At 43.9% G+C, this 13495-nt stretch overlaps 1 protein-coding gene across 1 annotated transcript in view; it reads left to right on the top strand.

Moving 5' to 3' along the window:
- Positions 1-13495, top strand: part of LOC141108399 (ectonucleoside triphosphate diphosphohydrolase 8-like) — a 90451-nt gene that overhangs the window by 35126 nt on the left and 41830 nt on the right. Inside the window, exon 4 of the mRNA XM_073599980.1 lies at positions 8954-9104. Coding sequence (XP_073456081.1) covers positions 8954-9104 — 151 coding nt within the window. The remainder of the gene's footprint in view (positions 1-8953; positions 9105-13495) is intronic.

Raw genomic sequence — 13495 nt, 5'->3', positions numbered from 1 at the left:
GGCAGGCACTGGAAAAACAATTCTGCAAGTCTGTGAGTACTGTATGCAAACTTCTGAAAGATGGCAATTGGTTCAGATGTGAAGTTTGCAAAAGCAAAGCCGAACAATGCCAATTACAAGCTGTGAAAGCTTAAAACAGAGGACCGGGATAGGAAAGATAGACAAGCAAAAGCAATTATAAGCTACCTTGTGGAAGATGACCAGCTTATTCACATAAGAACAGAGAAAACGGCAAAAGGTATTTGGACTTCATTACAGAAACTGCATGAGCATTCAAGTCTCAACAGTAAGCTGTTTTTGCTACAAAAGTGATACAAGATAAGGCTAGAAGAAGGCCAGCAAATGTGTGACCACATGAAGGCTATGCTAGAAATCATAGAGCAGCTGCGTGCCATCAGAGAGGACATCAAAAATAACCATATTGTTGCCCTGCTCCTCTGCGACCTTCCAGAGACATATAATGCTCTTTTTAATGCTTTAGAAACCAGACCTGAGCAGGAGCTGACACTGGGATATGTCAAAGCCAAATGAATTGATGAATATGAAAGAAGAAAAGAAAATATGCACCATGATGACAAAGCTCTTAAGATGTACAAAGGCACAAGGCACAACAAAGAAAGCAGAGCCTGTTTTCGCTGTAAAAAGACCAGTCACTTAAAAAAGGACTGTTCTATCTGGAAAGCCGAGCAGCAAAAGCTAAAGCTATTCACAAAAGAAAGAGTCAAAGCAATCACAAAGGAAACTGCAGACACATCGTGGAGTGGCACCTTTAAAGTGACACAGAGTGACAAGCCATGCGGCTGGTGCATAGACTCAGGTGCGACAAGCCACATGATTAGCGATGAGACCTTCTTCACAAACATTGATTACAGTGCAAAAGACAGATTTCCTAGCAAATGGGAAAAGCATCATCTCCAAAGGTAAAGGCCAGGGATTCCTGAACTGCATTACACTACAAGGAGGCAAGCACAGTATCCTTGTAAAGAAAGTGCTGTATGTTCCAGAAGTAGAAGGCAGCCTTCTATCAGTGAAAGGTCTTGCAAACAACGGTCTCACAGTTAAGTTCCAGGGTGATGAATGCACAATTCACAATAATAAGCGATTCCTTGCAAAAGGAAAACTGGATGATCACCTATTCAAGCTCATCACCGCAGACCAGCAAGCCAATATAGTCTCTAATGACCTACACAGAACATGTATTCACTTATGGCACAGGAGTCTGGGGCACAGAAGCCCAGAAGCTAGACAGGACATTATAAAGAAAGGCTTATCAGAAGATTTGACAATAATGCCTTGCAAAGTGCTCATTAAATCCAGGTGCTGTATTGAAGCGAAAGCCACACGTGCTCCCCTTCCACAGTCATCTCAAAGAAAAACTACCCAGCCCCTACAGCTCATACACAGTGACGTATGCGGTCCAATGAAAACTCCCACGTCAGGTGGGGAACAGATATCTACTGACTTTCATTGATGACTATTCCAGGTACACAACTACTTATCTGATGAAGCGCAAGAATTAAACTTTAGAGAAACTTCAAGAGTTCGTTGCCATGTCTAGCAACAAATTCCGATGCAAACCAGGAATAATATGCACTGACAATGGTGGAGAATACATAAGCAAAGAAGTGGCCTCATACCTGAAGAGACAAGAAATAGTACACCAGACAACCACACCATACTCTCGCACTCTCATAGAAATGGGCAGGTGCATGTTGTCGGATGCCAACCTACCTCACAAGTACTGGGGAGACGCCGTCATGACTGCAACCTACCTACAGAACAGACTACCCGCAAGAGCTGTTAGAAGTAATCTATTCCCCCACTACAGAACTACAAAATTCTATATATCACAAGATGGGAACGGAGTTAGGGATCCAATTTACAGAGAAACAAGTGGGCAGAATTCTTCTGTTCTCTTACAAAACTTCGATCTGCGCTAAACATCAGTAGGCTGGGTTCAAGGTGTTGACCTGGTGGTATCATACAACAGTGAAGATTCATAGAATGTTTCCCCAATGCTCGGATCTTTGTTGGAGGTGTGGGGAGGAGACTGGTTCTCTTCTTCACGTCTTCTGGTCATGCCACCTTTTTCAGTCCTATTGGACGGAGGTCCACCATATCGTTCAAAAGTTCACCGACCGGGAGTTACAAAGGGATCCTGCATTCTTCCTCCTGCATCACCACGAGATTCTGAGCAGGGAAATCTATCCTGCCGCTCTTGCTCACAGCTGCGAAAAGCTGCACCTGTTGTTCTGGAAGCAGACACAGCTGCCGTCAGTTGCCATCTGGCTGAAAAAAATAGCTGAAATTAATGCGATGGAGGACTTGGTGGCCACAGAGAAGGGCCTTAGGGAGAAATGTATTAAAAAATGGTTTTATTGGCACGAGTTTGTCTACTCTGGCTCCCCAGGCTTGGAAGGAGTGTCTGGTTAGGGGTACCTTGTCCACCCCCCCTTTTTTTGTCCTCCCCCCTTCCCCTTTTTCCCCTTCTCCTTCTTTTTCTCGTTTTTCTTTTTCTCTCCCCCCTCTTTTCTCTTGCCGAGAGGCCCTGAGGGTCTTTTATCATTTATTGTTTTTGCTAATCGATGTATACTGAGTAAAATGTCATGCGGGATACAGAGACTTCCTAGATCCTGACGCTCAAAGTTTGCATCTCATTTCAGTGTTCACAGCGTTATACGAAGAGGTCTTTTTTGTGCTGTAGACTTATAATTGTTTGGAATGTTCCTTGTTTTACATATCACAGAAGTGATTTCTGTATTTACCATGTGCTCTATGACGTCGTCCCAGAACGGCTGTGCTCACGCGTGCCCGCTATAAAGAGCCGTGGCTCTTTAGCCATGTGATCAGCTGTGTCCAATCACAGCCGGAGATGCCGGTAATCATCTATCATCGCCTCACACTGACAGAGTGTGTGGCGAGGAGAGCCAATCAGTGGCATCTCCTGGCAGGGGACATCCAGACAAGTAATTAGGGCACTGATCATCAGTGCCCTGATTAGAATAAAGCACCATCAGTGCCAGCAATCAGTGCCCACCAGTGCCATCAATCAGTGCCCGCAAGTGCCACCAATCAGTGCCCATTAGTGATGCCAGTCATTGCTGGCTATCAGTGCCACCAATCAGTGCTGCCCATCAATGCCTATCATTGCTGCCCATCAATGCCCATCATTGCTGCCCATCAATCCCCCTCAGTGCCACCCATCAATGCCCATCAGTGCCGCCTATCAGTGCCCACCAGTGCCACCTATTAGTGACCACCAGTGCCACCCATCAGTGCTGCCTATCATTGCTCATCAGTGCCCATAAGTGCCGCCTCATCAGTACCCATAAGTGCCACCTCATCAGTGCCCATCATTGCAGCCTATCAGTGCCGCCTCATCAGAAAAATTACTTATTTACTGACTGAAACTAAGAAAAACTTTTTTTTTTTTTAATATTGGGCTTTTTTTTTGTAAAAAATAAAAAACCCAGCAGTGATTAAATACTGCCAAAAGAAAGCTCTATTTGGGTGAAAAAAAATATAAAATTTCACATGGTTGCAGTGCAGCATGACTGCGCAATTGTCATTCAAAGTGTGAGAGCGCTGAAAGCTGAAAATTGGTCTGGGCAGGAATGGGGTATAAGTGCACAGTATTGAGGTGGTTAAATAAAGTATTGGAAAAAATAAAAAAGTACTCCATTTGAAATGTGGCATGGATCAAAGCCTAGCATAGGGCACATCAGAGTGTTTGGATGTAAAGCATATGCCTGTATTCAAAGTGAAAAGGGATCCAAGCTGGAGAACAGAGCCATAGAGGGCATTCTAATAGGCTATAGCGAGCAAACTAAGGGTTACAGAATCCTACACCCAAAGACTGACAAAGTCACAATAAGCTGTAGTATTTATTTTGATGAGAGCCCATCACCAGAAATCAGAAGAAAAGGTCGACCAAAGTGAACCTGTGCAGGAGTCAGAACAAGAGGTTGGACTCAAATTGCCTAAATCAAGTTCCCCACCAGATCTTGCTGAACTGCCTGAAGTCAGAAGATCCACTTGGACTACAAAGGGGATACCACCCCGCAAGCTGTCATACACTGTCAAAACACACAGCATACTTGAACCAACATCCTGGGAAGGTGTGGAAAAACTGCCAAAACATGAAGCCAATAAATGGAGAAAGGCGTCAGAAGAAGAATTAAATTCACTTCAAGAAAATAAAACCTGGACACTCACAGAGCTCCCTCCTAACCGCAAAACTAAGTGAACCTTCAAAGTAAAGTCAGACGCAGAAGGGAATATCAACAAATACAAAGCCAAACTAGTTGCCAAGGGTTACTCCCAAAAATTCGGTGAAGATTACGAAGAAACATTCGCTCCCATCATAAAACACTCCACCATCAGAGCGCTTCTTAGCGTTGCAGCTGGGAAGGGCATGCAAGTCAAACACCTAGACTTTAAAACTGCTTTCCTATATGGAGATATCAACCACCAGGTTTTATGCAAGGAGACAACCTTGTGTGTATACTTCAGAAGAGTATCTATGGTCTTAAAGCGGAGTTCCACCCATTTAAAAGTCAGCAGCTACAAAAAGTGGAGCTTCTGACTTTTAATAATCAAACACTCACCTGTCCCACGGTCCAGCAATGCGGGCATACAAAGCCCCACTCCTCTCCCCCTCCTCACTCTAACTGTGGGTGCCCGGCTGTGGCTTTACAGCCGGGCACGAGCTGTGCTGTGTGCTGTGAATGGCCAGGCAATCTTCTGGGACCTGTGACGTGTCCCAGAAGATTGCAGGGAGGGAGAGGAGATCCTCCTTCCGGTGCCGCAGCACCTGGGGAGGAAGTAGGAGCAGGGTGCCTGTAAAAACAGGGTACCTGCTCCCCCACCAAAAAAATGACATGCCAAATGTGGCATGTCAGGGGGTCACCAACACTTAATTTTTGGCTGGAACTCCGCTTTAAGCAATCTGCAAGAATGTGGAATGAGAAAGTGAACCAAGTACTTACCAGAGAGGGATTCTCAAGAAGCAGACCCCTATCTCTACTCCAGGAATCAAGAAGACAGATGGATATACATCCTTATCTATGTTGATGATATTATAACATGTTTTGAACATTACAATCAGATAGAGAAGAAGATAAAAGTTATTTTCTCAACCAATCTCAGAAAATCTCTGAAATCTTGGAGCAATTCCATATGCAAGATGCAAAGGAAGTGAAAACTCCTATGGAACCAAGCTATCTAAAGAGCAATGAAGCAGAAAACTTGCTACCCAACAATGATATGTATTGCAGAGCAATTGATAAACTGCTATATGTTGCCACTGTGACAAGATAGCCGCAGCAGTAGGCATACTATGCAGGAAAGTCTCAGCTCCCTGTCAGCGTGATTGGAACGCAATAAAAAGAGTGATGCAGTACCTCAAAGAAACAATGCAGATGAAATTAAGGTTACCAGCAACATCCAATCCAAAACTGGTCGGATATGTGGATGCTGATTGGGCCAGGGACTGCACAGACCGCAAATCCACAAGTGGATTAATCTTCCAGTATGGGGAAGGAACCACAAGTTGGTCTAGTCGAAAGCAAACAACTGTCGCCTTATCTTCAACTGAAGCAGAGTACATTGCAGCAGTACATGCATGTCAAGAAGCGATATGGATTCGTCAACTTTTTGTGGAAATTGGGGTAGACATGTCAAAACCAATTCCCATTTTTGAAGACAACCAGGGATGTATAAAGCTTATGCGATCAGAAAGGGTCAATCCCAGGACCAAACACATCGACGTCAAGTATCACCTACTAAGGGACAATCAAGAGCAAGGTGTTATAGAAATTCAATACTGCCTGTCACAGGAGATGACTGCTGATGCACTCACCAAGCCTTTGTTGAAGGAATGTCATAATTATTTCCAGAAGAAGCTGAATATAATTTGACAAAGCACATGCTGTTGAGAAGGGGTGTTGAAAGAACATGTAATGTAAAGTACTGTGAACTATATAGTGTATGCATTATACCTATCTATATCTCACAGAACTTTACATCCGAGTGATCCGGATGGGGCCTTTTATGATTCCTGTAGTCAAATTAGTCCAATTGTGGTCAACTTGAAAATAATGGACCTCACATGTGGTTCCCAAAACTCTCAGAAGACTACACAATAGCAATGTGTTTTTGCGCATTGCACTGAATGGGCTTTAACGCACCTCAAAGCCCAGAAATGTTGGCCCCGCTGCATTATTTGCACCACAATACATGTCATTATTGGTGTCAGTGGTTGCATTAAAAAAACAAATAACTGCAATATTATTTCTCAAGATTGATGTCAGGGATCACAGTAATAACCCCAAACATTGGTGTCAGTGGCCGCAATAACACAATAACACCCAGTATTGGTATTAGTAGCAGCTGTTAACCCCCCCTCCTGCACTGGTGCTATTTTACACACCCCAATAATTGGTGGTCAGTGACAGTGCAGCAGCAGTGAAACTAAACTCCCTGACCTGTGTTGGTGGTCAGTGGCAGTGAAATTTAACCCAACCCACCCCCTGCATTGGTAGTCGGTGGCAGTAAACTTTACCCCTCCCCCCCCAGTATCATAACAACCCTCACTCCATTGGTGGCCACTAATCCACGTTTGTTGTACTGTCAGGCATAGATTAGATAACTCCATCTGTCAGTACTGTCAATATTTCAATGCTGAGGGCTGTATTAGAGTTTCAGCACCTGGCACCTTGCTGCCACTCAGCAAGGTGGACAGGTGGTGGAACCAGTGTGCCGGACCTTGGGCACTACTGTTTTAGTCCCTTTTCACCATAACCTGTATGGTTCTATTGTCTTGGGTTCCAAGCCCTAATTCTTAGATCCATGGTTACCATACACTGCACTGACTATGGTCAGCCTGAAACCGCTATATTCAGCTTGGATTAACTGAAATTAGGTTATAGTTTTTCACTATATGCATAAGCTATTATTATTATTATACAGGTTTTATATAGCGCCAACAATTTGCGCAGCGCTTTACAACATGAGGGCAGACATTAGTTACTTTACAATTTGGTACAAGAGGAATCAGAGGGCCCTGCTCGTTAGAGCTTACAGTCTAAAAAGGAAGGGTCAATTGATACAAAAGGTAATAGCTGTGGGGGGGATGAGCTGATGGAGGAAGTAAAACAGTGTTAGTTAGAAGCAGGATAGGCTTCTTTGAAGAGAAGGGTTTTCAGGGATCGCCTAAAGATGGATAGATTAGGGGACAGTCAGACAGATTGAGGTAGGGAGTTCCAAAGGATGGGAGAAGCTCTGGAGAAATCCTGGAGGTGAGCATGGGAGGAGCTAGAGAGCAGGAGGTCTTGGGATGTCCGAAGAGAGCAGCTTGGTTGGTATTTTGGGACTAGGTTAGTGATGTAGCTGGGGGCAGAGTTATGGATGGCTTTGTAAATTATTGTTAGTACTTTGAATTTTATTCGTTGGGTGAGTGAAAGCCAGTGGAGGGATTGGCAGAGAGGGGTGGAGGACACTGAATGGTTGGTAAGGTGGATGAGTCTTGCAGCGGAATTCATTATGGACTGAAGGGGGGATAGTCTATGTAAAGGTAATCCAATGAGGAGGAAGTTGCAGTAGTCGAGGCGAGAGATGACCAGGGAGTGAATTAGAAGCTTGGTGGTGTCATTAGTTAAAAAGGGGTGTATTCTGGAAATGTTGCGGAGACTAAGGCGGCATGATTTGGACAGGGATTGTATGTGGGCCTGAAAGGACAGTTCAGAGTCTAATGCCGCGTACACACGAGCGGACTTTACGGCAGACTTTGCCCGACGGACGGGATTTCGTCGGACAATTCGATCGTGTGTGGGCTCCAGCGGACTTTGTTTTCTCAAAAGTTGGACGGACTTTTGGAGTCACTCTGATGAAGTCACGTGACTTCATGACGTATGATACTAGCCCACTGAGATTTTTCTTTTCTTTTGTTTCAGTATCTACAATATTTTTCATGTGCTAGTATGATACTAGCCCTCATGCTCATTATACCTTTTGTAAAAAATGTTTTTCATTTTTTCACTCACCTCTCTATACATTTGAATTAGCCCCTTCCCTTTGCTCTTCCCCCCCTTCCCCTTTTTATCACAGCGCAATCACCACTCACTTTATTCACACCTCCAAGACAACCACTGACTTGCTAAAGAAGCTGGGGGTAAAGGTGATGGACTGGCCAAGCATGTCTCCAGACCTAAACCCTATTGAGCATCTGTGGGGCATCCTCAAACGGAAGGTGGAGGAGCGCAAGGTCTTTAACATCCACCAACTCCGTGATGTCATCATGGAGAAGTGGAAGAGGACTCCAGTGGCAACCTGTGAAGCTCTGGTGAACTCCATGCCCAAGAGGGTTAAGGAAGTGCTGGAAAATAATGGTGGCCACACAAAATATTAACACTTTGGGCCCAATTTGGACATTTTCACTTAGGGGCGTACTCACTTTTGTTGCCAGTGGTTTAGACATTGATGGCTGTGTGTTGATTTATTTTAAAGGGGACAGCGAATTTACACTGTTATACAAGCTGTACACTCACTACTTTACATTGTAGCAAATTGTCATTTCTTCAGTGTTCTCACTTTTGTGAGATATGGACAACTATGTCCCAAAAAGGCCCCAGAGCATCGGCACAGCCTGCACCTGTGTTTGAGTAATCATTTGTGCTCTAAAAAATGTTCTAGACAGACCAGACCAACAAACATGCCAAAACTATCCATTTCCTTTAACTCTGGGGAATTACTAGCCATAGGTACCATTATGATAAAGCCAGCCCTGGTTCTACATACCATCTACAGTATGTTTTTTGTATTTTGTTTCATAAGCCTCTACTAAACTAATTAATAAGCTGCAATCTCTGAAAGACTGGTGTAGCAAGACAGTTACACTTCATATGATGCATAATGCAAACCATTTTAATATCAATGTATTGTCCTATTTCAACAGATTCAGGACTTTCTTCATATGCTGATAACCCAGCCCAGGCCGGAGAGGCGTTGAAGTCCTGCATGGAAGAGGCACTTTCTATTATCCCCTCACGACAACACAAGGAGACTACAGTGTTACTGGGAGCAACAGCGGGTATGAGGTTACTGAAGTGAGTCTGCTATTTCTGTATGATAAAATATAGAGTTTCACTGCATAAATGGCAACTAAGGTTAAAGCAGAATCCTGCAGCATCCTGGAAAACGAAGGCATGTGTCGCTGATGTTGAATAAGGATGCTACTCTGTGGCGTACTTGTGGATGGTTACATGTTCTTTCAAGTCGGTCCGTGTTTTGGGTAATGCTAAAGTGTAACTCCATTTTTGTTGTGGGGAATGGTTCAGACCAACCCGCTGTTGTGTGTTTTTGTTTTTTGGGGTTTTTTTTTGCGATTGGTAGCTCTATATTAAGGATTATTGGGAGGGCAATAGGTGTGTACTTCCAAGCTGTGATGTCTTCCTTGTGCTTCCTGTGCCACCAATTCTACACAAGTCTGAATATTATTGGTGGCTGTGCATAATACTTTAGTACCAGCATTTTTTTTATATCAGTTATTCTGTGTGTGAGAGGCAGCAAAAAGGGTGTTCAGGTATCACCAGCAGATGTGTTCCAGGATCACCAGGTTACTGACAGAAGAGAGCAGCATGGACTGGTACCACACATCTTTGTCCGGTTCATAGTACTATATTTTGGGGAAGGGCACAAGTGTTTTGTTTTGTTTTTTTGAACGGGGGTCTCCTGTTGACAGTGGTCAACGAACCTGAGGTGATCGAGCAAAAAGCATCCATCCATATCTAAAACAACAAATTAGGTTAAGTGTTATGACATTCTTAGATGTCCTCTCCTTAAAGTAATGGTGGCTGCAGGTGGAAACTGACTGATAAAGGCATAAAAGGCAATATATGTAGTGCACCCCGGCAGGAGCCCCTAGTTTGGTAATCTCTCTAGAGTTATTCTGCTTTCACTAAATTGAGTGGTGTAATACCTTGACCACTCTGCCCACACCCTTTACACAAACAAACCACACCAGTTTAAAATGACCTTGAGTATAGTGAAGGTAAGTGAGTCAACAAAGACAAGGTTATACAACTATAATCATGACCTTATAAAAATTTACTACTATGCAATACAGTCATGAAACAGACTTGAATATGGAGATTTTTCACTAAAGGTGACTGGGCCCAGTTTCCAACCAGTTTATCACCTGACTTGTAACAATACCTCCAAACAGAATAGCTACAAGAATGTTAAAACTTCAGTGAGCTAAGCCACCTCTGAGACCGAGGGATGGTCCTGCTAAAAAGTTTCCTGCAGGGCTTTACTATATAAAAAATGATCTTTAATAAAATAGTGATGCAAGTGCTAATAAAAAGAGGAGATTGTCCCCAAACTGTAACTTTTCTTTTTGTTTTTTGCTAGTGTAGCGCTGGTAGATTTGCGATCTACCATCTGATAGGTAAATTTAGTAAATTGCTCGTTAGGGGAAGTTAGATTTGCCTCTGTTCCAGCTTGGCTGACGTTGCATGTGTTTCCATACTGGGCCGGTGGGTGTCGTTGTTACTATTGGATAGTGTTGGAAAGGCAACGTGTCGAAGCGTATGGATGCTCTTCTGTCCCAGAGACAACTCGGTGGAGGTGGTCCTCCGAGTTGCATTCTGGGAGAGGGTATTTATGGGACAGACGCCATGTTCTAGGGTTTTTTTACAGCCACCTGCTGGCCCTCCTGGCCGACAGGTATGCGTTAGAGTGCTACCTCGTGGTCCTCCGTTCCGGAGGCCCGCGTCGCTGCGGCGCATGGGTGGGCCCAGAAGTTTGTCTGGGGCCTACCACAGCAGCCGAGGAATGGTCCTGAGCTGTCTATCCAGAGTGAAGAAGCTGGACAACCGAGGAGATCCCAGGGGAGGACCCATCATGGAAGGATCATGCAGAGTGCTGGTCTGGAGAGGGGCCTGGTGACTCGGTTGGAGGACGTATCCTAAAGTAACTTTACAGCATAGTGTCGCCGGTTTGGCTTAAAGGTTCAAGCACTGTGACTGACATTCACCACAAAACCAATACATCCTGTGGCAGAGGATCGTACTGGTTCATCCCAAGCAAGTCTGTGGCAGAGACTTTTGTTCGTGCTACGTACTGGCTGCTAGGCAAGAGAGGCCTATCCAGGCGAGCAAAGAGTGGAGCACAAGGGGAGCGCATTCTATTGTAATATTCAACTCTAAAGGACATTTGTCAAGAGTCCTACAGAAAGGTATTTGAGCTTTCCCTGCAGTTTCCCTTCTGCCTCTTTCCTGCTACTTCCTTCATTAACTGTTCAATAAAGCATTGAAAACGCACTCAAGTGTTGGTGCTTGTATCGTCCAGAGGTAAACTCAACGGAACCCTAGACCCGCTTCCGATGAAATAGAGGGAAGGAGAGTGAAGGTAACAAGCCCGCTTAAACCAGCAGCTCCGCCGAGAGTTAGTGCTACACTAGCTTAGTTGGGACCCTTCTTCGATGGTACACAAGTGGTGAATTTTGGTTAGGTCCATTAATCCTTCTCAGGGTGGATTTGATTTAAATCAAGTCAACTCAAATCATGATTTAAATCATTAGTATAAATCAACTCAATTTAAATCACAATTTTTAAAGAGCAACTGTCAACTCTGTCCAGCAGCAGCTCCTTCTCTGACCCACTGTTGACTCATGACAGTCCCATTAACTTTAATGGGATGGCTGGTGATGCAGCAGTGACACAACAAGGCGAGGGACGTGGCGGCAGCAGGTGAGTGGATGCCCGCTAAGAGGCGCTGCCATGATGGATCTGAAATGACAGGTGCTCTTTAACCACTTCAGCCCCAGAAGGATTTACCTCCTTAATGACCAGACCATTTTTTGGGATACAGCACTGCGTTGCTTTAACTGACAATTGCGCAGTCGTGTACGTTGTACCCAAACAAAATGTATGTCCTTTTTTTCCCAGAAATAGAGCTTTCTTTTAGTGGTATTTGATCACCTCTGGTGTTTTTAATTTTTTTTTTAGCTATAAACAAGAAAAGAGCAACAATTTTGAGAAAAAACTAAATTTTTTACTTTCTGCTATAATACACATCATAAAAAAAAATGTAAAAAAATCAAATTTCTTTATCAGTTTAGGCCAATATGTATTCTGCTACATATTTTTTGTATAAAAATCCCAATAAGCGTTTTTGATTGGTTTGCGCAAAGTTATAGTGTCTACAAAATAGGGAATAGATTTAGGGACTTTACATTTTTTTTATTGCTTTTACTGGTAATGGTAGCGATCTGCAATTTTTAGCGGGACTGCGACACTGCGGCGGACAAATTTGACTCTAAGTGACACTTTTTGGGGACCAGTGAAGTCAATACAGTGATTAGTGCTAAAAAAAAACAAAAACGCACTGATCAATGTATAAATGACACTGGCAGGGAAGGGGTTAACACTAGGGCGGCGATCAAGGGGTTAACTGTGTTCCTTGGGTGTGTTCTAACTGTGTGGGGGATGGGCTCACTGGAACAACACCGAGATCTCTGCTCCTGATCACTAGGAACAACAGATCTTCATGTTGTCCCGTCAGAAATGGGATCCACCTTGTTTACAGGCAGATCCCCATTCTGTCGCTCTATACCGCAATTGCGGGTAGCCGGCGGACCGACTTACAGGTATGTCGGTTTGTGCAGTCGAGCCTCCCTGCCGCAGTATATATATGCAGAAGGCGGCGGCAGCAAGTGCTTAAATGTAAGGTCTCATTCCTGCTGAATATTTGCAAACAAAATGAAGGTTTCCTATTTAGAATAATAAGCTGTCACGTTCGTAAAACATCGATTTCAGAACCAATTTTAGGTCAATAGGTTAATCACACATAGTTGGAGAACTATTCAAATTCTTTTATTTATTTAACCGCTTGCCGAACAGCCGCTGCGGCAGGTTGACTCGACTGCGCGAATTGCGCGCCCATTCGCTAGCGGGGGAGCCAACCAGCGGGTCCTGCAGAGTCTGTCTGCCAGCCACCCGCGATCGCTCCAGAGACAGAGAGAAGCAGAACGGAGATCTGCCAGTGTAAACAAACACTGTCAGGGGAGTAGAGTGAGATTGTCTGTTCCTAGTGATTAGGAACAGCGATCTCTCTCCTCCTTCAGTCAACCCAGCCCCCATACAGTTAAACACCTCCCAGGGAACACATTTAACAGCTTGATCACCACTAGTGATAACCCCTTCCCTGCGAGTGGTCCCCAAAAAGTGTCAAACATGTCTGCTCTGTCCGCCGCAATGTCGCAGTCCCACTAAAAATTGCAGGTCACCGCCATTACTAGTAAAAAAAAATAACAAAAATGCCATAAATCTATCCCATATTTTGTAGACGCGATAACTTTTGCGCAAACCAATCAATATATGCTAATTGGGATTTTTTTACCAAAAATATGTAGCAGAATAAAGATTGGCCTAAACTGAGGAAGAAATTTGTTTTTTTACTTTTTTTTTTGGATATTTATTATAGAAAAAAGTAA

This window comes from Aquarana catesbeiana, linkage group LG09, assembly GCF_042186555.1.
Source record: "Aquarana catesbeiana isolate 2022-GZ linkage group LG09, ASM4218655v1, whole genome shotgun sequence".
In the NCBI taxonomy this organism is placed as follows: Eukaryota; Metazoa; Chordata; class Amphibia; order Anura; family Ranidae; genus Aquarana; species Aquarana catesbeiana.
Note: the sequence above shows the minus strand (reverse complement) of the source record. Positions and strands in the feature narration are given on the sequence as shown.